General features: G+C 39.4%; 1 protein-coding gene across 10 annotated transcripts in view; it reads right to left on the reverse strand.

The window, feature by feature from the left end:
• Positions 1 to 26,474, reverse strand: part of SYNE1 (spectrin repeat containing nuclear envelope protein 1) — a 528,347-nt gene that overhangs the window by 179,751 nt on the left and 322,122 nt on the right. For all 10 annotated transcript variants that reach the window (XM_063632191.1, XM_063632173.1, XM_055267440.2 and 7 more), the window contains 8 exons: positions 19,826 to 20,011; positions 19,544 to 19,666; positions 18,872 to 19,054; positions 17,525 to 17,668; positions 10,913 to 11,107; positions 9,686 to 9,826; positions 3,057 to 3,224; positions 2,685 to 2,846 (listed from right to left, as the gene is read on the reverse strand). In XM_063632191.1, the coding sequence (XP_063488261.1) occupies positions 2,685 to 2,846; positions 3,057 to 3,224; positions 9,686 to 9,826; positions 10,913 to 11,107; positions 17,525 to 17,668; positions 18,872 to 19,054; positions 19,544 to 19,666; positions 19,826 to 20,011 (1,302 nt within the window). The remainder of the gene's footprint in view (positions 1 to 2,684; positions 2,847 to 3,056; positions 3,225 to 9,685; positions 9,827 to 10,912; positions 11,108 to 17,524; positions 17,669 to 18,871; positions 19,055 to 19,543; positions 19,667 to 19,825; positions 20,012 to 26,474) is intronic.

Consider the following 26,474-nt stretch of genomic DNA (forward strand, 5'->3'; position numbering starts at 1 on the left):
TACCACCAGCTCTTCATGTAGGCAGCTGTGTTCCAGAACTTGTAGAACTTAGGCACAGACAGCAAAAGGTAGCAAAAATAGCTCAGATGAAATATGTGATGATACATGAAATTATACTAAATTCTACATTATTGCTATTTTCTTTCCCTCCCATTAGAACATTAATATGTTCTAATTATATTAATATAATATATTAATATATACAATTATATTAATATATACAATTATATTAATATATTATATTAATATATACAATTATATTAATATATTATATTAATATATACAATTATATTAATATATACAGTTATATTAATATATCAATATATACAATTATATAAATATATTAATATATAATTATATTAATATATTAATATAACATTAATATATTTCTCTCTTAATAGAACATTAAGCCCCAATGACTGGTAATCTTCATTAAATTAGTTGTACCTCCTTACTGCTGTGATGGCTAGTACAACTACTACCAACTTAGAAAGGGAAAAAAAGTCATGTGGTTGGCCTTAATGACAAGAAAAGTAACAGTTTCACTTCTAATTTATAATTCTCAGAATTAATGTGCAATTTTGAGTTGTCTCCATTAAATCCCTTGAACAGAATCATCACTTTGCCCCACATTCAGTTTATGTGTGTTTTCATCCTAATGCCTGAGCAACAGGGTGGTGGTGCTGATTGGAAGCTGACTTGTATTCTCACTTAGGAACTCTGGAAAGGCAGAGCAGGCCACCAGGATCCTGTTTTCATGCAGCTCCTAAATATTGTGGGAGCCAGTGATGGGTCTTTGGCAATTGTGGGCAGCCTCCTGGGCCACAAAAATAGGGGGCTTGAACAAAGGTGGAGATGTCCTGAAGCTGGAGAGAGGGTCAAACTACTTAAACTTTCTGCAGCATCGGCATCTGATAATCTGAGTGAGCAACCCTCAAATGTACTCTAATCCAGCCCTTGCATAATTTACACAATATTCCTTTTGAATGCTTAAAGAACGGGGCCTCCTACAGAACAGCCATCAAGGTTGGCCTGAGGAGCACGTACTCAACCTGAAGGAAGCTCTCTGGCTCCTTCCAGTACAGTGAAGCAGAGGTGCAGGGAACAGCTGGACAGACAGAACCGCAGGAGCAAGGAAGACCTAGGAGCCCCAGGGAGCACACTGGAGCAACAGGGAACAGGGACACCCCTTCAGATGAGAAAGAGGTGGCCGCTGGCAACAGAAAACTAAAGTAGCAGCTAAAGAGAACTGGGAGACACTGACGCCCCTTTAGAAAGGAGAGGGGTTTGGGAGACTAGCAGTCTAGTGATAAAATGGGGGAAGCTCAGAAGTAAATGGCATTGGAATAGTCCCCCAAGCCCCTTACTGTCCTCCTGATTGGTCTGGTCTTGGATAACAAGGGTTAATTCTGATTTCGTGCTTTCATAGCACCCTCTGCAAATGTGGCTAAGGGTGGGTGACTGTGGAATAGGAGAAAGACCTACAGAAGATAGTTTTTTTACCAAAATAAGGCCTAAAAATGGATGCTATGCACTTTGATCTCTATCTTCAGAAGTCACAAGAGTGTAAAAAACCTGAAACCACTCTTTCTCAATATGCTGTCTCTAGATGAAATGTTCTCATTTTTATGTTATACTGAAAGATACATATTGCAAAAGAATGGAACTTTATCTGACTACACATATGAACAAGCAGTCTATTCCAAGGTTATCCTGCTTCCAAAACTAGAAAGATGTAAAGTAGAAGAAAGACAAAGTACAACGTTTCACTCTTAAAGCTGTTAAGTTACCCTGTTTTGATAAACATGCTTACCATGCCATGCTTTCATAGCTCTTAATTAACATCTAAAAATATCTTTCTTTCCTCCTGCCTTCTGAAGGATTGTCACACGCTCCTGGGTTCTTGTCTCAGCCAGGCAGCATTTTCCTACATCACAGTGATGAATATGTAGGAGAACGTGTGCCTCAGTATCCTTAGACCCCAGTTATACCAAGTAAATATAATTTTAACAGCATACCTCATTAGACTGCCAAAGTATTAACCAGGTTTTAATTTCTGAACATTTCTTAGCATGCATTTTAAATTGACACATTTTTAACACTATCTTTCTGCATTAGATTAATGTAATGATCTCTGTTTCTCATGTAAAGCTAATATTTTGCCTAGTTTAACCTTTTAAAAAATGATTTAAGTCAGGGACAATCACAAGATGAGACTTAGAACTTACGAAGTCTGAGACGTATTTTCTGAAGTGATAATGGAGGGGCACCCCCGGCTAAGTTTCTTAAAACAACAATATCCAGAAAAGGTAGATTTGGAGTATATTTTATTCTTACAACAATGGCTCACAACAAAATCAAAATAACCTGGCAACTCTAAGGAAGCACATTTTGTGTAATCAAAGTTAAAAAGCAACATCAATGCATGTAGCTTCCTTTAATTAGATTCAAGGTCTGAATCTCTCTCTCTCTCTCCCTCTCTCTCTTTTTCTCAGATCCCTCCCTGAATCAGTAGCAGAAATGACCACCATTAGGACTCTTGTTTACTCTGGAAGAACTGATAAGTTTAAAAAATTAAAAAAAAAAGTCACCTGGCTGTCTCAAACACATGCCTGACAGGCCAACCAGTCACAAGAGTGAACTTATTTAATCAAGCAGGAAACTGAAGTCATAGCTATTTGTACCTGATGTTCAGCCATCTGGCTTTCTGGACTCCTGCTGGGCTCTGGGCTCTCACTGAGTTTCAGCTCAATGGCCTCCATCTTCGTAGAGATGGACTGGAGGGAGTCCTGGTACTTCTGCTGGCGTTCCAAAGCTTCATAGAGTGTGCGCTGCTTCTCACTGATCTACACCAGAAAAGGGATATTACCCAATGCTTCCCAGCCCCTTATCTTTCAGATTACAACATTTCTTTCTTCAGTGCTTTACCTCTGTGGCCCAACATAGGGTATTCAACTGTGGACTGGATGTGTAAACTCTCCGCATGTATTTCATAAGACAATCGCTAAGGTTACTGGTGTCTGGTGGGCATAAACTAGTCCACCTTGAAGACTTACCACATTCTTTAAGGTTTCCCAAGAACGCTGCAAATCACCCAGTTTGGCAGTAGCGGATGGCTCCAATCCTGGTTCATAGAACTCCTGGGATGCAGATGTGCTGGGGTGAATTTTTGCAGCATCTGTCTGCAACCTCTCAGCAGACAAGGCTTGGTAATATGCAATGTCCTGTGAGTGCAAAGCACAGTATTGAATTAAACGAAAAGACAAAGTCTAGATTAATATGCTCTGGGTACTGTTGGTCATGTCAAGGAAAGGTTTCAGATCTACACCTTTCATGGAGCACTACAAACTAGTAAATTAGTAAACTCTCGTAACAAGAAAAATTTAAAGACTGTATCAAAGCACACTATAATTGTTTCAGAATTTTGGTTTATATATATCAAAAAACAACTTTACCAGTATTTAAAGTTGTCAAAACTCATTCTATGTTTGTTAAATGGAAATACAAAGGATTTAAGCAGTACATATGTATTTAAAGGTTGATTAGAATAGCAAAAAAGGAGAATCTTAATGATCTGGTTTCTAAAATGTTGCCGAATGTATTCATTAAAGTTTTAAATAATTTTAAAAACTATGTGACTTAAATAAAATTAAATCTACAGATGCAGCCAGATCTTCACTATTGGTGGGTTCATTATTTGCAGAATTAATTTAAATATTTTGATATTAAATAAGAAAAATGTAATGGGGAAGTTACAACTACTCTAAGAAACAAATAATATAAAGGTTTTCTTCTATTCATTTCCTTAAAGTAAACACACACAAAAAATCAAAGTGAATGATGAAATATCATGCTTTCAAATTTTTTAAATCTATTTAAGTAATATTACATATTTTATTTGTACTGATAAAATTTACTTTATCAAGAGATATAGTAAAGATATATCAAGAGATATAGTAAAGATGGTTTTTAATTGTTTCTACGGTTATTTATCTGTATTTCAGTAGAAATTTAATTGGGGGAGTAATTGCTATTATAAAGTTCATTGTTTTTGCAGTTGTACTGTTGAAGGGAATTATGTCAGCTTAAAACACCTGAGTCTTATTGATAATCATGTATTGGTAAAAAGTATTGAAGAAGGCTCCAGCCATCTGAGAAACAAATGTAGCAGTGTCATGCGGTAGAATGAATTCAGACTGGGACAGCTGAGATTCTAGCGAAATTCTCCTCTTGTGTAGCTATATAATTGGAGAAAATAACTTACATCTTGCACACTGGTTCGCTCGTTGGTCCAACCTTGGGTGGGATTGAGGATTATATGAAATAATATTTGAGTGACTGTGACAGATTCTACCAATTTTGTTGTTGTTTCTGAGGTCTCCAGATGAGTCCCCAACATTTATTGATGATATTGGAACATGGAGACTGCTTCCTCTTTATTCCTATCCCTGTCACTGTCTTGAGTGAATTACTCTTCATGTCCTTAATAGGTTTAGATCCACTGATCCTCACTCACTCCCACCCCACTTCAGTCCTCCACACCCTTGTATGCTGCCATCGCTCAATGGGACTTGTAGTTATGTCTAAAGTTACTTAAACCCCTTTCTTGCAAAGACTCTTGTTTCTCTTGCTCTTTTAGCCTTTACTTCATCCACTTGGAAAACTGCAAACGTGACTCAATCCAGAGTCATATATGCATGTGTGTGTGTTACTAACACACACACACACACACACACATGCAATCCAAGCTGTCAAGGAGATACTACAACTTCTCAAATTTTCAGAAGTCTGTGTATATTCACACTCACCCTTATCTTATGCTTGCCAGTTTCACTGCTTAAACCTGACTCTCCCACAGACTCTGAGAATCCCATAAACTGCTTTTTCAAGGACCTTGGTCTATTAACATCCTCTCTGGCTTTGTTGACTTTCTCTCTTCCATCCAAAAACACCTACACACACAGTTTCTTTTATTTGTTTTCTTGAAGGATATCACATTTTCTAAAAAGTCCGTAATTCACAATGTGATGGATCGTCACACGTGAATGCACTTGCACACACATGCTCCATCCTCATTTCTTTGTTTTCTCCCTTTCATTTCATAATCCAACTTCTGAAAGGGTGATTTTCATGGGACTTTCTCACCCTCGATCCACTTCTAAATTCCAGTTTGGGCTTTGATCCTGATGACTGCAGAGCTTGCTCTCACCAGCTCCTTCTCTATGACAAAAAATGATGAATTTTCATCCCTTCCCTTGCCAGACTTCTAGCATTCAATGGCACTGACAAACCCTTTCTGGAAACACTTTCAAAAAAATCTCTCTGTTCTCCCGCCAGCTTTCTAGTCATTCACTCTTTCTCTTTTGTAGTTTGTTTTCCACTCACTCGCCAATAGTGGTGAATTGATAAGCTCCAGACTCACATATCCAGATGTTCATGCATATCCTGTAGGCTCTTCAAAGTCACCATTTCCAAAAGGAACCAATTTAGGAAAAAACAATGAAGTATTATCCATCTTGCAATACACGGAATGCCTTCTCACTTAAGCTACAAACTTGGGATTTATTCCTGATTTCTCCTCCCCCTTAACATCCACTGCTTACGGGAGGATGGAGTGCTAACGATGCGTATCTCGGCCACAGCCTTGGTTCAAGTTCTCATTACAGTAACAGCTTCCTAACTCAAAGGTTGCAAACTGGCAGCCTCTGGGCTGCCTCTGACCTGCACACATTTAGTGTGGCTTATACAATGTTTTAAATTGTTTAAAATCTCTCTTCATGAAGATAGAGAGATTTCATTAAAATTCACATTCATAGCTTGTTTTGCAAACCACAAGGTATGGTAACACTGGGCCCTGTGTCTTTGTTAAAGTAATGCTAACAGAGGAGACATTGCCTCATTTAGGTGGAGCAGGAGCTGTCCAGGCCTCTGTAGAACCTCCTGGCCTGTTTCTCTCATTTTTATCACCAGGGTGGACCAAGCATGAGACTGTGTAACTTCTGTTTCTAACAGCTCCCCTGGCTCTGAATTTGCACACTTCTATTCTCCTGTCCACATTGATCCAGAAGTATCAGTTCTATACACAGCTTCTCATTAAATTCCCTCAATGGTTAAATATTAGCTTCTGGAGGAAGTTGAAATTCCTTCCTGTGGCATTCAGGGCCTCCATGATGTGGTTCCCATAGCCCTCTCAGTCTCATTTCCCCCCTCTCCTCCTCCTCCAATGTTTCTCCAATTACACTGAAACTATTTGCAGCTGCCTTGATGGGCCATTTTGCTTCCCGCCGCCACAGCTTCCCACAGGTGGTTTCTTCTGCCTGAAAATCTTCATCTCACACGACCCAACCTCACTTCAACTGCCTAACTGTGCTCCTCCCTTAAAACTAAAGGGGGCCATCCTTGACCTCTGCCTGACCCCAGCCGGTTTAGGTGCTTTCTCTAGGCCCTCCCACAACACTGTGCTGCCCTCGGCCGCACCACCTGCCACCCCGTCTTGTAAGCATTTGCCTGTCCTCACACACACTGTAAGCTCCCTGAGGGCTGTCTGGGTCAGTGCTTTTTGTCTTCATCCTGAGCACGTTGTGGAGTGTTTGGCAAGTAACAGGCAGGCCTGTATGTTCATAATAAATCATGCTTGTAAATGCACTTTTATAAATTCTATTATTTTATATACATGTAAAGTAATACTATTACTGTCCACAAGGAAAAGCAGGAATGGCTTTAAATGGTGTAAACATTTTACTTTAGGTACTCTATTATAAATACAGAAGGCCCCCAAAAGAGCTAGAATAAAATAAATTTAGTACAAATAATTTTTTTCTGGCAGTCTCTCTCTCTCTCTCTCTCTCTCTCTGTGTGTGTGTGTGTGTGTGTGTGTGTGTGTGTATGGCTCATGCCTACAGATAGGAATGACAACTCTTGGTTTCTTAAAAGGATTTGAAAATATGTCACCTTTTATAGATGAATGATTTCTATTTATTTGAGGTACATACATTCAATTAAAATAAATCACTCAGTACTATCAATAACTACTAAAGTCAACAGTTGATGTAGTGAGGAGTCACTGTTAAAAATATGTTTCTCATTGCTTATGTGCCTAAGTTTTAAGAGTTAGGAGTAGATTCCTAAGGAAATAAATTTGGACAACTGTAGCTGCTATTTGGTCAGCATTTTCTAGTTTAAAAAGCACTTTCACGATTAATGTCACATTTCATTTTCACAATGTTGTGAATTAAGTAGTATTGCTTCTCACTTACAAATGAGGGTATCAAGGGACTTCCCAGGCGCACTCAGCTTAGAGGAGGAAGAGCTGCAACTCAGTGTGAGCTTTTAACTTGAAGGCCAACGATTTTCCCATTACACTCTTGCTCCCTCTTTTCAAATCTATTCCTCTCTCAGCTCTTCTGCAGAGTCTAAGCCTTGGCTTGCTTCTAAGGGGAATCAAGAAGCCTGCAGCAAAATCTGGGAATGCCTCGGTATTTCTACCTTCAAGTAAGCTAAATTGTTATTACATTTTAGCTAATAGCTACTGTCAGAGACAGAATACACTGACTGTGAGTGGGACCAGGTAGTTACATAATGGAGATCTACTTGCAGGAACAGCAGGCACAAAACCTTTTTTTTTTTTTTTTTAACAACAGTGATTTTATAAAGCAGTTCTATTTGGCTGCTCCCTGAAACAGCTGTATGCATTCTGTGCACAAAACTCAGGGTTTTTAATCTGCAAACTGAAACTTAAGGGGATCCTACATGTCTTCCTCAGTTTCAAGAGACAATTTTATAAATCCAGTGCATCACTGGTCATGGTGTCATATTTTTTCATTGTCTTCTACCTTACATTGCTATACAAAAATAACATGTGGCCGCAATGATGGGGTTGATTTGTTTGATGAACACCAGGCATAATACATTTCCTTTTTAACAGCTCCCTCAGAGTAAAGCTGTCTGTCTTAATCTAAGTAAAGGCATTTTACCCTACTTTGCAGCATCACATGTAAGTATTTTAGATTAACAATGCAATTTAATTGATGTTTTCCTGTGACTAGGGAGAGGGGAAGAATTAAAACAAAGCCCAATCTCACTGAGTTTTAGGATCTGATGAAGTTTTGTGGTTAATGTCAAGAAATAATAATAGAAATATTTGCATGTTTCATCATTTTTAGGGCACTTTCATGTATACTTTGACACTTTGCAAGAAGTAGCATGGAGATTTACAGTTTTAGGAAAGGTATATGCGTTCCACAAAGTCTCAAATAAGTATTTATTATTCAGTTCGAAAAATTTGAGAACCTAAACCCTATTAAATAGAATAATTTTTTCTAAATAATAATCAGCCGATTATAGCTCAATTTCTCTAATAACATCTGTAACCATAGAGAAGGACAAATCATCAAAGAATGAGTAATACATATTTTAAAATCAGAATTTGAAGAACACTTTCCCAAATTCCCCACGGCTCCCTGAACTTCTCCTTTTATGTTGCTATTTTTAGTTTCCTCTGATCACATTGTTATTATCTGTCCCATGTCTGCCTTTCTCTCTAGACTGTCAGGGCCTTGCAGGTAGGGCCATGCTGACTCCTTCTTAGCTGCATCCTCAGGAACCAACACAAGGTTTCACGCCGAGCAGGTGTCAGAATGTATTCGATGAATGGATGAGTTGATAATTTCCCTAGAGCTATCCTGATTTTTACCACGAGAACTGTGTAAGTGTATTAACTAAAGGTTTCATCACCTTGATGTTCCTTTTCTTTTTTAATGAGGGGGGATTCTCTTTATCACAGAAATCCTATGACAGTCTGAATGCTTCTGCTTTAAAATAAAAGTAATATAATTGAATTATAATACAGGTTATAAAACATTTACTCTGTTTAATGCTTCTCCCTTAATAATACATACCAACTTCTTTGAAAAAACATAATTTCATAGGATAGTTGACATTTTTTAGTTGTCTTCACTAAAAAAGTATTACTTAACATGCATTAGAAGTTTTTGGTTACTATAAAGGCATCTTTTTGATTTCTATCTAACATTTGACATAAAACCTTTTTGACATTTAATTTAGTATTATCTACATTTAATACATGGTAAAAGGCTTCTTATAACAAAATGGTTATTTTATTTTCCCCATTTTATATAAAATAAAATTTAAGATTATTGAAAGATAAACACTCAAATCTACTAGGCATTCAAGTATAAATATGGCAGACATTCCTTACATTGGTACACAAGTTGCAGATAAAGAAGTCTGACATAATAAATAGAAGTTTCCTGTCTTCAAAATCTGAGCTGGTAAATGCCAACACTATTTTCAATGCATGTTATAAAGCCATTGAATCATGTTATTTTACAATGGTGACACACATCTTTCATTTTCTGTTGGATGCAGAACCCCATTCCAGATGATTGCTGGAAACTAAGGCCATAATGTCTTAAAACAGGGCCTTCTGGGCTATCATTCCCATGACCTAATTTTTGTTCATCCCATTTTCTGTAGCCCAGGAGAGGAGATGACATACTGAGACACATGACAATCATAGTTTGTGCAACTATAACACCTAATAGTGTGTCCCTGGAACCAAATGCAACAAAGTCTGAGATTCATACCCACGATCTAATGGAAACAGAGAATGGAGTCCTGCATCTGCCCAGAGATTATTGCTAGAGGAATGCCAAGTGGGAGGTACCTGGTTAACAGAAGCATCTGTATTAGCCACAGGTGAAGGGGAGCGACAGGCAGGTGGAGAGGAAATCTCACTGTTGGTTCCCTCCTCCCCAGACTCCTCAGTGACCGGTGACAGCAAAGTGTGACAGCGACCTGCAGTCATCTGCCACGTAAAATGTAGCCCAAAGGACATGAAAATCGATTAGCTATGTTAACATAAGTCCTGTTCAGGCATAGACCAAAACAGAGTTAATTATAAAACGAAGGTTAAAATTACTGGGACCCAAATTCACATATTAATCCTGTGTTAGTATTTAAAAGTTCTGTCTTCAAGAGAACATGATGCTAGTAATCATTTGTAAAACAATCAGGGATGGGGGTGCATATGACATTGAAGTTTTGTTGTTGATTAAATACTTCATTATTTTCCTTTCTTTGGAGAGTTTGTGGCTTTATAAATAACTGGAAAAATCACGAATCATACAAATGATGAAAGCTCTATGAAATAAAGCTTGGTCTTTCGCGGACATCTCAAGTCTCAAATATGGTAGAGAGATAAATGCACCCAAAGTACTGTATTGCCAAATGGGCTCAGGTATGGTTACTCATTGCCTGAGGCACAGCACATATGAGGGAAAATACACAGCACTGGAAAACATTATAGTCACCAAAATACTCAATGCATTTTAGATGTCGAGTGTATAGGAAAATAGTGGTGCAGAATAGAAAATAACAAAGTTGATTTATTTTAATCCAAAGCCAAGCTTTAGATGGTCTGTTTTCATATTTTTCTAATAATAGCTGTTCTTCTAAATTGTATTACACATTTATACAGTCGAGTACATGCACATATGTAGTTAGCTAGTTAGCCTGGAAAACACAACTAAATATATATGCCATGAATTTCCCATCCCCCAGACAACTAAAACACTGTGCAAATAAATTAATGTTTAAAGCTCAGAGACTCTCAGTATTATTGCGAAATTATAAACAAATACAGGGCAGACCTCTGACACGTTAAGTAATTCAGCTGTCTGGAGCACATAGTTTCATTTTAACTGTCATTGTTTACAGTGTCAAAGATTGGCCCGGCCCAACGGTAGTCAAAGAGAGTTAAGGAAACTGTTCCTCCCTCTGAATCTGCAAGATCGAAGGCTGGTCCCTGAAATCAGCCACGGAGAGGGAACATAAAGCCACTCGCCAGGCTCCAGTCAAAGAGCAAAGCCGCGGGGACCCACTGGATCCTTACCATGACCACAGAGGGGTGGGCCGAAGGCGTGGGGAGGAGCTCCCCATCCAGGTCCTCTGTCCCTTCCGCCAGCCCCTCGACCTCGGTCACCGTCAGCAGCATGGTGGCGTGCTTGGCTTTCATCGTCAGCATCTTGCACTTGGAATTCAAAGAAGCGATCTGCTCCTGGTAGCCCTTAATTTTCTGCGCCAGCTCCTGAGGAAACATTTCCCCCACCGGGGTGTCAGAGCAGCATCAAAAGGAAACAGAAGTAGTAGCGTTCATCTTCCTGCAGGGCGGGCCAATGAGCGCGCAGAGCCGCGCGGGCCCGGGAGGCAGGATGTGGAGGCGGCGAGTCCTGCATCTCGCTACCGAGCCAGACCGCAGGCTGCGCGGCGCGGCGCAGGCACAGCCAAAGTGTCCGGGCCCGCGTCCCCGCGTCGGTACAAAAGGAGAAATGAAGGGATGAGGCTGAATGAGTGGTTTCTAATCGCGAGAGGCCCCATATGGAATCATGAACTTCCGCAACATTAGGAACTGACCACTTTCTTAAAAAGCAGAAAGCATCTGAAATTTACCAGATGGTTCATGCCATGGAAATTAGGTCATGTGATGGCTAAAACCACACCAAAAAAATGCAAGGCTCAGCTCTTACCCTACTGAGCACATTCAACATAGATGACAGTCATTTATTTTACATAGGGTCACACAGTCAATAGCCTGTCTGTTCCTATGTCCCTAAGAATTTTTTTTTAGATAGGCTAGATATTGCATATGGAAATCCTAATTTTTAATGCAGATTGACCCCCAAATAAAATTTTGTATATTCATCAAATTTTCTCTTGCGCACTTCATCATGTCTCAAATGTTGCTGAGGCTTTAACTAGAACTTTAAACTTGAAGTGCAATTCGGATTTAGTGTCTTTTAATTTCATTTGCTTTTGAAAAAATAATTTGTTTTTGTTTTCGTTTTTGAGCAGACAAGAATGAAAAAATATATTATGAGAGATAGAGGTTTTAAATATTTTATTAAGAGCTTATTGGAAATATATTCTGGATAGCACATAGCCCTTAAAAAGGTAACTATAGATTTATTTTAGGAGTATGGTAATTCTAAAATATTAAAGTTTTACTTTCTTGCTTAAATATTTTAAGTATCAAATATTAAAATTATACTTTATTGCATCTTTAAAAAAATGAAAATACATATTTCAAAACATGATTCCTAAAAGTACAAAACTATTATTCCTTTTTATTTTTTTATTTGGCTTCTTTGTTTGAGAGGCTGGCATTTATTGTATGCATAGAACAGATTTTGTGGGCCAGGTGCAGTGGCTCATGCCTGTAATCCTAGGACTTTGTGAGGCTGAGGCGAGGGGATCACTTGAGGTCAGGAGTTCAAGACCAGCCTGGCCAACATGGTGAAACCCTGTCTCTACTAAAAATACAAAAATTAGCCAGAAATCGCTTGAACCCGGGAGATGGAGGTTGCAGTGAGCCAAGATTGTGCCACTGTACTCCAGCCTGGGCAACAGAGTGAGACTCCATCTCAAAAAAAAAGAACATATTTTGTGACAAAAATATTAAATTGTAATGTCTTTAAAATAATTGTGTACATACATACACATACATTCATATATATACACACACATATACACATGCACACACACATATGTACACATAGTCATCCCTCAGTAACTGAGGGGCACTGGTTCCAGGAACCCTCTTAGATACAAAATTCACAGATATTCCAGTTTCTGACGTAAAATGGCATAGTATTTGCATATAACCTATGCACATCTTCCCAAATACTTTAAATCATCTCTGGATTACTAATAATACCTAATACAATGTAGATGCTATGCATTATAAATAGTTGTTATACTGTACAATTTAGGGAATAATGACAAGAAAAGATCAACATGTAGAGATGCAACCATCCTTTTTGCTCCTCAAATATTTTCCATCCATGCTTGGTTGAATTCATGGATGCAGCACCTATGGATATGGAGGGCTGACTGTATGCAAAATACACGCGTGCACATGCACACACACACACATACATACATTTTGTTATTATTGTTGTTTTGTTTGTTTCCTCCTGCCCAACTGAAGCTGAGTGGAGGGAAAAACAGTCCAGCAGAACTCAGCCAGCAGGCAGTCTTCCTGACTCCTAATAGTATAGGAATTTTTAAAACAAGGATTTAAAAAGTATAAATCATTGCTTCTTTACCTCTGGGGATGCAGTTAATTAAACCTAATAGGATTTTTAAAAACAGTGATTGAATAGCTATTTACTATATCTCGTCTAGTGGCCAGCACATGGGTACTCAATAAATGACATTTACTGTAACTAGTTAATACTAGAAAAGAGCTCTAGCAGATAACTGGACTCCTTGAATTTCAAGTCACCAAGCTTTTGCACAATAGTTTGCCATTGCACAAAAAATTTAAGGAATCTTTTTTATTATTTTATTTTTTTTTATTTTTGAGACGGAGTCTCGCTCTGTCACCCAGGCTGGAGTGCAGTGGTGCAATCTCGGCTCACTGCAACCTCCATATCCTGGGTTCAAGCCATTCTCTTGCCTCAGCCTCCCAAGTAGCTGGAATTATAGGCATGCACCACCATGCCCAGCTAATTTTTGTATTTTTAGTAGAGACATGTTGGCCAAGCTGGTCTGGAACTCCTGATCTCAAAGTGATTTGCCTGCTTTGGCCTCCCACAGTGCTGAGATTACAGGCGTGAGCCACCGTGCCCGGCAATTTGAGGAATCTTTATGAAATAGACAGAGTTAGAATTAGGCCTTCCACCCTTTGTAATCACATGGCTGGGCGCAGCTCCCTGCTGCAGTATCCTGCAAAGATGTGCCCACACTGACAGCAAGTGACCATTTCTTAAGCCGCAATTCTCAACCTTATTGTGCACAAAACTCATTTGGATTGTTTCTTTAAAAAATGCAACTCTGGTCACCACTTCCAAAGGTTTTGATTTACTAGGTGTATGAGAGTCTGCATTTCATAATTAGCCCATGTGACTCCAATGCACGTGACTTCCACTGAGAAGTAGTACTCCACGACTTACTTCTGTAAGTGCAAACCTCTTGTAATCTCATTACCTTCGAGGGTTGGTTATTCAACCTGTGGTCAAATCCACTAAAATAAAATGGAACACTTGGTTTAATGTTACCCATTCTCTTTATAAAATTTCTGAAAAGGTTTATAAAGGTAGGAATTTCAGGTAGAGTGGCCACTGGAAGACAAGCAGCCCTCTGTGGCCAGTCTCCGGTATTCAGGAGCAGGCTTTCCGCATCAGGTGGAAAGAAAAGAGGTGTGAGTGTCCTCTCCTATGATTTAAAAGTGACAGGATGATTTTTTTTCAAATTAAATGCAACTTTTGAAAAAATATTATTATTATTATTTTTTGAGACAGAGTCTCACTCTGTTGCCCAGGCTGGAGTGCTGTGGCGCAATCTTGGCTCACTGCAACCTCCACCTCCCAGGTTCAAGTGATTCTCCTGCCACAACCTCCCGAGTAGCTGAGACTACAGACACCGTCACCACCCAGGCTAATTTTTGTATTTTTAGTAGAGACGGGGTTTCGCCATATTGGCCAGGCTGGTCTCAAACTCCTGACCTTGTGATCTGCCCACCTTGGCCTCCAAAAATTACTGGGATTACAAGTGTGAGCCACCGCACCTGGCCGAAAAATTATTTTTAAAAGTTTGAATTCCTTAGGCATAAATCAATGATCAGTTATTTTTAAAGTTATTTGTAAGAAAACTAGATTCACCATAAGATTGAAATTCAATTAAAACAAGACAGAAAATACAGGAAGAAACTCTCTTCCCAATTTGTATGTTATCATCAGTTAAGCTTTCTCCACTCAGCACTTTCCTTCCTGTGTTTGTTTGATACGTACAATGAAGCTCACACAGGACTGCATCATTTTTTACATGAAAATGTGTTCTAAGTCACAGTTGGTTTAAAACTAACAAACGTAACATGGATGTTCAGAACTGTGGAAGAAAATGTGACAAAATAAACAGCTCACTGGACCAAGAGTCAGGAAGACATAGTCCACTGCTGACTGAGCTGAGTTCACTCTGTGACCTTGGGGGACTCATTTATTTTCCTGGGACTTCATTATTCTCTTTTGTTTAATTAAGTAGCCTAGATAGTTTCTGTTAGAGTGGAAGAAAAATCACAGAATTTGGAGACAAAGATACTGAGATTGAGTCTAATTTCAATCAGTTACTAGATTTGGGAGCTCAGGAAGCCACTTTTTTCTAAGTTCAGTTTTTTTGTCAGTAAAATAAAGATGATTTTTAAAAAATCCTTACCCTAGCCAGTCGTGGTGGCTCACGCCTGTAATCCCAACACTTTGGGAGGCCAAGAAAGGTGGATCACTTGAGGTCAGGAGTTCGATACCAGCCTGGCCAACATGGTGAAACCCCGTCTCTACTGAAAATACAAAAATTATCAGGGCGTGGTGGTGCGCGCCTGTAATCCCAGCTACTCGGGAGGCTGAGGCAGGAGAATCGCTTGAACTGGGGAGGTGGAGGTTGCAGTGAGCTAAGATTGCACCACTGCACTCCAGCCTGGGCAACAGAGCGAGACTCCATCTAAAAAAAAAAAAATATATATATATATATGTATATAAATTCTTACCTTATAGAGTTGGTATAAAAAAGTGATGTAAAATTTTGTAAGTTACTTTAAAAAACATAAAGCTGGCTGGGCATGGTGGCTCACATCTTTTATTCTAGCACTTTGGGAGGCTGAGGCAGGCATATCACTTGAGCCCAGGAGTTTGAGACCAGCCTGGGTAACATGGTGAAACCCTGTCTCTACTCTACAAAGAAAAAAGGCAAAAACTAGCCTGAGGTAGTGGTATGTGCTCGTAGTCCTAAATACGTGGAGGCTGAGATGGGAGGACTGCCTGAGCCCAGGAGGTAGAGACTGCAATGAGACATGATCCCACTGTGAGCCATGATCTTGCCACTGCACTCTAGCTTGGGTGATACAGCAAGACTCTGTCTCAAAAAAAAAAAAAAAAAAAAAAAGCACAAGTTTCTTTGGGAAGAAAAACTGTACAACAAAAAAGTTTAGTACTAATAATAATTATTACTCCAGAAAAGATTTAAAAATATCTGTACCATGATAGAAGAGTTGTTACAACAAAATTTTGGATCTTCCTAGATGGGATTAAAAATAGTTTCAAAATAAATATGTAATATATAGTCTAATGTATAGACCTACGTAAACAGTGGTTTCAAAAATCTACATAACATTTTCATTTAACCATTGCATAAGAAAAATCATTAACATAGATGATGTCTACAGTTGTAGGAATAAATGTAGATGGGATATTTAAATGATTTTGTAAATCATATATAAATGAAAATTATTAATGTTTGTATATGTCAAGAAATTAAAGAATTAATTGCATTTGGAGAAGGGGGTGAGATTTTTCATCCTTACAAAGCAATACTTTGAATCTTTTGAGAATCTCAATGTGAGTGGTTTGGAAAAATTGTTTGTTTTTCTCATGAAAAAGTTAAAATAGAGCATATGGAAGGACATACACCATATACTCTATCCTTAGTACAGAAAAAATAAGACACCCTCCTCCCAGTTATTTACCGAAATTCACAGTGCTATGAACCAGCCCCCAAGGGAAAGAGTGAATTTGACCTATATGGAATTGACAGGTCAGGAAAGGAAATTCCCTGCTAAGCTCAATCACTCAAGGACTATGATGTCTGGGACAGGGACGGCACAAGGAGTGGTCAAGTCCTAAGGTCATAATGATGCCAAAGGAACAAGGAAAGAAGAACATTTGAAAACGAGGCACATGTTAGCTGGTCCAATCCGAAAATTAGCAAAGTAAACAACCTGGACCATCCTCTGGTTTTGGGGGAAGGAACTGAAATGACTAACATTTCAAAGAAGAAAATGTTTAAAATATTAAGTTTTGTTTGTTTGTTTGTTTTTTTGAGACCGAGTCTCGCCCTGTCGCCAGGTTGGAGTGCAGTGGCGCGATCTCGGTTCACTGCAACCTCTGCGTCCTGGGTTCAAGTGATTCTCCTGCCTCAACCTCCCAAGTAGCTGGGATTACAGGCGCGTGCCACCACACCCAGCTAATTTTTGTATTTTTAGTGGATACGGGGTTTCACCATGTTGTCCAGGATGATCTCCACCTCCTGACCTCGTGATCCACCCATCTTGGCCTCCCAAAGTGCTGGGATTACAGGAGTGAGCCACCAAGACAGCAATCAATGCAGCAAAGCTTTAAGCATTGCTGTTTCTTGTAGGCATTAAAAACAGGGTGTGGACTGTGTTTTAGTGTATTAACTGTGAGAATTCTGGGTGCAGGAGATGGCAATCCGCGGGTCCCAAAGGATATAATGTGAACAACGTGTAGAGAGGTTGTGGAATCAAGGGGAAGGCACGTGTTACTGAATCAGCAAAAACGGCACTCACAATGTTTAGATAGCCAAAGAGGCTTCTCAAGAGCTGAACACATTAAGTGCAGGACAGGGGAAACTGTTCTCTTCCATTCACTAGAAATCAAACATATACTCTAATCAAGCCAGTTTCCTGCCCTCGATATTTTCCCTACATTCCTCTCACCTCATGCCGAGAAATCTGAGCCTGCAGCTCCTGTATGTTACTGGTGGCAATGGGTTTATTCTCAATCTCTCTGTGAGCTCCTTCTATCAGCTGCTGAAGATGTTTCATTTCTTGCTCATATTGTTCATACTGCACCACAGCCTCCTTTGAAAAAAAAAAAAAACATGGAAAGATAGACAGTTTTTTTTTCTCTATCAATAACTAGGTAAGTGATTCTGTAGTTTAATTCCTATTTACCTGTACAGGTAGGGAATAAAGAAATGATGGGTAAAATTCCTAGATAGTTTGAATTCTTCACTTTACTTAGATATTTCAGAGCTTTCTCTCTAAAATATTATCGCAAAATTATTGATGGAATCAAAATAGTTAAGTGTTTAGGATTCTTTCTCTCTCTTTTCCCTACTGATATCATCCTGAAGATGGAACATGATGGTCAGAAAGGGTGAAGCAGTGTGGGAAATATTATTTCATTTTTCCATCTAACAAATACTGAATATATAAGTAAGACACTTAGCTAAGTGCTACGGTAGGGAATAAAAATACAAATTATGGGCTGGGCGCAGTGGTTCAAGCCTGTAATCTCAGCACTTTCGGAGGCCAAGGTGGGTGGATCATGTGAGCCCAGGAGTTCAATACAGCCTGGGCAACATGGTGACACCCCCATCTCTACCAAACAAAAGTATATATACATATGAATTGTGAATGACTTTTAGCCTCAGGAATTTTCCAACAAATTACAAGATAACAGGGAGGAAAGGATAGTTGACCAAATGAGCCACTAGTGATGTTAATGAGATGCTATTGATACAATTTTTGGATAAAGCAAGAATTATTAGTTGAAGGGAGACATAAGGTAAACACTGTCATTTCTTTCTGGTAAATGATTTTCTCTTACTAAGCAAAGAGACTAAGAATTATACTTAAGTGCATTTTTTAGGCACTCAAAAGAAAATGGATTTAATGCTTTAATAAGCTGAAATATGAAAAAAACTCTGTAACACAAGACAACAGTAAACCTGTATTATCAGTTTGTAGGTGATTCTCAGGTGAATAATAAGAGATAAAAACATTTAATTGCATAGAAAATTAATCTTTACAAGTTAATCTTTATTTAAAAATATCATTAAAAGATAATTTTCACCAAGGATATTTTTTATATAGCATTCCCCAGGCTTTTGTGGGTGATCCAAATGACAGCGTTTTAGTCTCCTTATTTTACAAAACCACAACAGCCTGTCAGATTCAACACCCTGGATGTGTTTTGATGGCTGAGCCCACACAATGCTAAGAAAAGAAGCCCATGATTCATCAGCAATTGCTCTGCTGGTGTGGGTACCCTGCACCTGCCTGCATGATGTTGCACTGCTGGATGGCGGTGTGCTGCAGCCGGCTGGCCTCTTCCTGCAGCCGCAGAGCAGCATGACAGAGAGGTAAGCTGGCAACCACATCCTCGGGGATCCGGAGGGCACTCTGGCAGAGCTGCACTGCTTGCACCTTCGGCTTCAGTGACTCCATCTCAGACAACAAATGCTGAAAATGCAATTTCATAGTTCAAAAATTTAATATTTAAATCATTTATTTCATAAGCAAAAGGCACTTAACTAAATTACAGTTACGTTGCAAGTTATAAACATTTTGCAAAAAAAAAAAAAATGTTTAAAACAATGTTGAGTTTAGGGGCTGGACACAGTGGTTCACGTCTGTAACTCCAGCACTTTGAGAGGCTGAGGCGGGTGGATCACATGAGCTCAGGGGTTCGAGACCAGCCTGGCCAACACAGGGAAACCCTGTCTCTATTTAAAAATAAATTGAAAAAAAAAAAAACAAAAAACAGTGTTGAGTTTAGGAGGCATTTTTCCTTGCTATCCTCTTTTAAAAATACAGGTCCCTGTCCCTATTTAAAAATAAATTAAAAAAAAGACAAAAAACAGTGTTGAGTTTAGGAGGCATTTTTCCTTGCTATCCTCTTTTAAAAATACAGGTCCCTGTCCCTATTTACTCCAAGTTAGTTTGGCTTACCTGCCGATGAGAGAGCTGCTCCTTGAGACTGAGACGTCCAACTTCTGGAGAAGTGAGGGTTGCCTGGGCTTGCTCCAAGGCAGCTTGTAACTTTTTCAACTCTGCTTCAAATTTTTTCATATCCTAGAGAGTCAATATCAATATATTGTACTTGAAGTTCAAAGTCATAGGTGAAGAATAACATCACAGTCAAGAAACCACATCACAGGTGAGCACTATTTCCATAGTGGCATTGCCGTTTTCTTTTAATGATAGATATTTTTTTCTGTTTCTTTTTTTTACCTTAGCTGCATCTTGGAGGTTCTGCAAACGAATTTTGATCATCTGTCGCAACTCCTCAGTCTCCCGTCCCAGTTCTGCCACTTGCTGAGACATTTTTTCTGTACAGTACACACTAGTGAGGTACTGTAATTTCTCAGTCATTGCTTCCAGGTCACTGTCAATTTCTTTGGATTCTTCTAGCAGGGTCTAGAGTGAATTGTCAATATTCATGACATTGACGGGTAGGTAGAGGGGTACAGATATTCAATATAGCATGGCATAAAGTGCCCTGTGTAAGTTCTGTGTGTCCGTTATTGTGTTTAACCTTCACCCCCCATGGCCACTTCCTACTTGGTAGCCACGTACTATTATAACTATTTCACAGAAAAAGAAACAGTTTAGGAACTGTAAACAATGTGCAGAGGTCACATGTCATACTACGCGTGGGACCATGAGGCTCCTGCTCTGTCAAGCCCGAGCTGCCCCCTCGTGAGAACAGGACATAGGAATTCTGGCAATGAAAAACTCAAACATACTAGGTGTCTTATTCTTATCTCTGGGTCTCCATTTTCTCTTATTTAAACTAAAGAATTACTTTTCAGCTCTCATATTCTACAAGAATGAAGTTCATATTTGTCTAAGAAATGAAAATAAGAACAAGAGCATTACAAGCAAAAACCTTGGCTCACTTGCTTTAAGTGAGACAAAGGGGTAGAAGATACGTGCAATAACTATCAAGAGAAGCAAAAACAGCCCCGATCGTTCAGAATGGTATCATCTACTGGGTCTATCAGAAATACAATGGATAAGTAACCATACAATGTACATTCTATGAAAAGTAGAATGAAAGAGAAGCCAGTGTGAAGAGATGACTGCGACTTGGGGACATTGGGAGAAGGTCTCCGGGAAGAGTCACATCTGAGCCCAGTCAGGAGGATGTTTGCAATCTGACAGATGAGGGGGAAGAGGAAAGACATTTCACACAGAGAGAACAGCATATGCATAGGTACAGAGGTGGGTGAACCTAGAATGTGCAGTTAGTGGGGTGTGTAATGTGTAAAGAGGAGAAATGAGGAATAGGATATTATTCTTAGGTAATAGACTATTTTTTTTTTTTTTTGAGACAGAGTCTCGCTCTGTTGCCCAGGCTGGAGTGCAGTGGTGCGATCTCGGCTCACTGCAAGCTCCACCTCCCAGGTTCATGCCATTCTCCTGCCTCAGCCTCCTGAGTAGCTGAGACTACAGGCGCCCGCCACCACGCCCGGCTAATTTTTTGTACTATTTTAGTAGAGACGGGGTTTCACCGTGTTAGCCAAGGTCGTCTTGATCTCCTGACCTCATGATCCACTCGCTTTGGCCTCCCAAAGCATTGGGATTACAGGCGTAAGCCACCGCGCCCGGCCAGCAATAGACTATTTTTTTAATGAAGTACTTTCTTTTCTCACAATAAATGTTTATAAATATATATTTAACAGATATATATATCTAAGATATATAATAAGATATATTTAACAGATAAATATTTATCTGTATATGATATATAATAAGATATATATTTATACAAGATATATTTATCTTTTTTTTTTTTTTTGAGACGGAGTTTTGCTCTTGTTGCCCAGGCTGGAGTGCAATGGCGTGATCTCGGCTCACTGCAACCTCCACCTTCCGGGTTCAAGCAATTCTCCTGCCTCAGCTTCCTGAGTAGCTGGGATTACCGGTGAGCACCACCACGCCCAGCTAATTTTGTATTTTTAGTAGAGACGGGGTTTCTCTATGTTGGTCAGGCTGGTCTCAAACTCCTGACCTTGTGATCCGCCAGCCTTGGTCTCCCAAAGTGCTGGGATTACAGATGGGAGTCACTGCGCCCAGCCCCTATACAAGATATATTTATTTTTAACACATAAATATATATAGTAAGGATATATATATATAATCTGTTAAATATATATTTAATGTAAATGTATAATTTAAGTATATTTATTAATAAATAAATTATTTTAAATGATTTAAATATATATTTAATATATAAATAAATAGAAAATATGTGACTTGGAAAATATTGAAAATATAAAGAAGAAAACAAAATATTTCATCATTTTATAACCCAGAAATAACTTTAAGAGTTAACTGCTGATACATTTGGGCATATTTTTAGGTATTAATAATTGAGGTCATAACATGACTATAGTTTTCCATCTTTCTTTTTCACCTGACATTAGTGTTACCGGAAAAATGTCCCAATTCAGACCCCAAAAGAGGGTTCTTGAATCTTGTGCAAGAGAGAATTTGGGGCAAATCCAGAGTCAAATGAAAGCAAGTTTATTAAGAAAGTAAAGGGATGAAAGAACGGCTACTCCATTGACAAAGCAGGGTGTTCCCAAAAGCAGGAAGAGAAATGCATCCACCTTAGATACAATGTCCGCTTATATATAAGACAAGAAAGCAAAAAATCACGGCGGAGATGTGCTCTACCAGGGCCTGTGACAGATGATTGTTAATCTTTGTGTAACTGCTGTCTTCCACAAGAATCTATGTTAAAATTATTTTTTAAATATAGATCCAAGGATGCCTTTGTTCTTAAGAAACCAGGATATCAGGACATTTCCTGAGTCTGTTATTTCCCAGATCTATTAAGTCCTGGGTATCTTTGGTAAACATTATCAACCTGTCTCTTTAACTATAATTATTCTGTGACTAAGAATGCCTGACCTGGGAATGCTACCCAATAGGTCTCATCCTCATTTACCCAGCCCCTATTCAGGCCCCTACCAAGTCACTCTGGTTCTCACATCTCTGACATTAGAAAAAACACAATGGATTTTCTTTTCTTTTTTTTTTTTTTTTTGAAATGGAGTCTTGCTCTGTCGCCAGGCTGGAGTGCAATGGCATGATCTAAGCTCACTGCAACCGCTGCCTCCGAGGTTCAAGCAATTCTCCTGCCTCAGCCTCCCGAGCAGCTGGAATTACAGGTGCTCCCCACCACGTCCAGCTAATTTTTGTATTTTCAGTAGAGAATGGGGTTTCACTATGTTGGCCAGGCTGGTCTCGAACTCTTGACCTCAAGTGATCCGCCCCTCCGGCCTCCCAAAGAACACAATGGCTTTTCTCACAGTGCACTCTTTTTAAATAAACACAGGCTGCTTTACTTCCTAAAGAGGGCATGTGAGAACTCACCAAAAGAGTCTACAGTCTGCATTCTCTCTTCAGCTTCTGAGCCAGATTATCTCAGGACCTGGTGTCTTTTTCAATGTGCCCCACGATGCAGTCAACCCGCCCTACTGCTCAAGTCATAGAAACCTGGGAATCATCCTTGACTCCTCCCTCTCTTTCACCCAATTCAAGTCTCCAAATCCGAGAATTCCAGCTGCTTAGTATCTCTCGACTTTGTCTTCTCCTCCTAATCTCCAAAGAGAGGCCTTGTCATCTTCTACTGAAATACTGAAACCATCTTTTATATTGTCTTACCTTCCTCAATGTGTTTTCCAAAGGCTGCTAAATTTGCTTTCTGAAAATACAAGTCTGAACTTGTCCTTTGCAGGCAGAATATCAGTTTCAGAGGCTTCAGAGTGACTTTAGGATAAAGTCCAAATTCCCAACAGACTTTTAGGATCTTTTTCTTATCTCTCTATTCTTATCTCTTATCCCTTGTACCAGCACCAAAAAACACTCCTCACGTTTACTGCTAGGATTTCGGCATGCATTTTTATCTAAACACATTCCACAAGTAGGCTGCATGTTTTTCAGGACTCAGCCCAGCATCACCTTTTCCTGAGAAGCCTTTCTGCACTTTCCTCTTAAACCCCTGGTGGGCGGTTGGGTTGAGCACCCTCCTGTGGGCACCTTCAGCACCTGGGCCCTCTGCCTCTGCACGAATCACACTATATTGTACTGTCTCCTTCTATCTGTCCCCTCCCATAAATAATCAACTTCCTGGGGTGGGGACAGGGAATATCCTTTGTACCCTAAATGCCTACGCAAAGTCCTAGTTTGGGAAAGGACTCTATATTTGTTGAATAAATAAACGAATGCTTGTATTCCCAGAATTTGGGGATGCCAAGGCGGGTAGATTGCTTGAGGCCAGGAGTTTGAGACCAGTCTGGCCAGCATGGCAAAACCCCATCTCTACTAAAAATGCAACAACTAGCCAGGCATGGTGGCGCGTGCCTGTAGTTCCAGCTACTCAGGAGGCTGAGGGACAAGATTTGCTTGAACCCAGGAGGTGGAGGTTGCAGTGAGCCGAGATCAGGCCACTGAGCTACAGCCTGGGCGATAGAGCGAAATGCTGTCACAAAAAAAAAAAAGAAAAGAAAAAGTCCTCTTTTATTTCATTGAGCAGTGGTTTGTAGTTCTCCTTGAAGAGGTCCTTCACATCCCTTGTAAGTTGGATTCCTAGGTATTTTATTCTCTTTGAAGCAATTGTGAATGGGAGTTCGCTCATGATTTGGCTCTCTGTTTGTCTGTGATTTGTGTACAAGAATGCTTGAAATAAAAGAGGATACAAACAAATGGAAGAACATTCCATGCTTATGGGTTGGAAGAATCAATATTGTGAAAATGGCCATACTGCCCAAGGTAATTTATAGATTCAATGCCATCCCCATCAAGCTACCAATGACTTTCTTCATAGAATTGGAAAAAACTACTTTAAAGTTCATATGGAACCAAAAAAGAGCTCGCATCACCAAGTCAATCCTAAGCCAAAAGAACAAAGCTGGAGGCATCACGCTACCTGACTTCAAACTATACTACAAGGCTACAGTAACCAAAACAGCATGGTACTGGTACCACAACAGAGACATAGATCAATGGAACAGAACAGAGCCCTCAGAGATCATGCCACATATCTACAACTATCTGATCTTTGACAAACCTGACAAAAACAAGAAATGGGGAAAGGATTCCCTATTTAATAAATGGTGCTGGGAAAACTGGCTAGCCATATGTAGAAAGCTGAAACTGGATCCCTTCTTTACACCTTATACAAAACTTAATTCAAGATGGACTAAAGACTTAAATGTTAGACCTAAAATCATTAAAATCCTACAAGAAAACCTAGGCAATACCATTCAGGACATAGGCGTGGGCAAGGACTTCATGTCTAAAACACCAAATGCAATGGCAACAAAAGCCAAAATTGACAAATGGGATCTAATTAAACTAAAGAGCTTCTGCACAGCAAAAGAAACTACCATCAGAGTGAACAGGCAACCTACAGAATGGGAGAAAATTTTTGCAACCTACTCATCTGACAAAGGGCTAATATCCAGAATCTACAATGAACTCAAACAAATTTACAAGAAAAAAACAAACAACCCCATCAAAAAGTGGGCGAAGGACATGAACAGACACTTCTCAAAAGAAGACATCTATGCAGCCAAAAAACACATGAAAAAATGCTTGTCATCACTGGCCATCAGAGAAATGCAAATCAAAACCACAGTGAGATACCATCTCACACCAGTTAGAATGGCCATCATTAAAAAGTCAGGAAACAACAGGTGCTGGAGAGGATGTGGAGAAATAGGAACACTTTTACACTGTTGGTGGGACTGTAAACTAGTTCAACCATTGTGGAAGTCAGTGTGGCGATTCCTGAGGGATCTAGAACTAGAAATACCATTTGACCCAGCCATCCCATTACTGGGTATATACCCAAAGGACTATAAATCATGCTGCTATAAAGACACATGCACACGTATGTTTATTGCGGCACTATTCACAATAGCAAAGACTTGGAACCAACCCAAATGTCCAACAACGATAGACTGGATTAAGAAAATGTGGCACATATACACCATGGAATACTATGCAGCCATAAAAAATGATGAGTTCATGTCCTTTGTAGGGACATGGATGAAACTGGAAACCATCATTCTCAGTAAACTATCGCAAGGACAAAAAACCAAACACCGCGTGTTCTCACTCATAGGTGGGAATTGAACAATGAGAACTCATGGACACAGGAAGGGGAACATCACACTCTGAGGACTGTTGTGGGGTGGGGGGAGGGGGGAGGGACGGCATTAGGAGATATACCTAATGCTAAATGACGAGTTAATGGGTGCAGCACACCAGCATGGCACATGGATACATATGTAACAAACCTGCACATTGTGCACATGTACCCTAAAACCTAAAGTATAATAATAAAAAGATAAAAATAAATAAATAAATAAATAAATAATAAATAAATAAATAAAAAGTCATGATCACCTTAAGGACTTCGTTGTATTTTATTATATGCAAATATTTACTCAGAAAATAATTATTTCACATTTAAGTTTTCTTTAAAATTTCACTAGAGTTATTAATACTGTGGAAAATATTTTCTATATTTTGGATTATAGCCATAAAAAGGAGTACAAAAGGAGCCAACAGGCCAGAGTAGTGACATTTTTTTTTTTTTTTAAGATGGAGTCTTGCTCTGTTGCCCAGGCTGGAGTGCAGTGGCGTGATCTTGGCTCACTGCAACCTCCGCCTCCCGGGTTCAAGCAATTCTCCTGCTTCAGGTTCCCAAGTAGCTGGGACTACAGGTGCCCACCACCACGCCCAGCTAACTTTTGTATTTTTAGTAGAGATGGGGTTTCACCATATTGGCCAGGCTGGTCTCGAACTCCTGACCTTGTGATCCACCCACCTCGGCCTCCCAAAGTGCTGGGATTACAGGTGT

The sequence above is a fragment of the Symphalangus syndactylus genome, chromosome 2, assembly GCF_028878055.3.
Source record: "Symphalangus syndactylus isolate Jambi chromosome 2, NHGRI_mSymSyn1-v2.1_pri, whole genome shotgun sequence".
Classification (NCBI taxonomy): Eukaryota; Metazoa; Chordata; class Mammalia; order Primates; family Hylobatidae; genus Symphalangus; species Symphalangus syndactylus.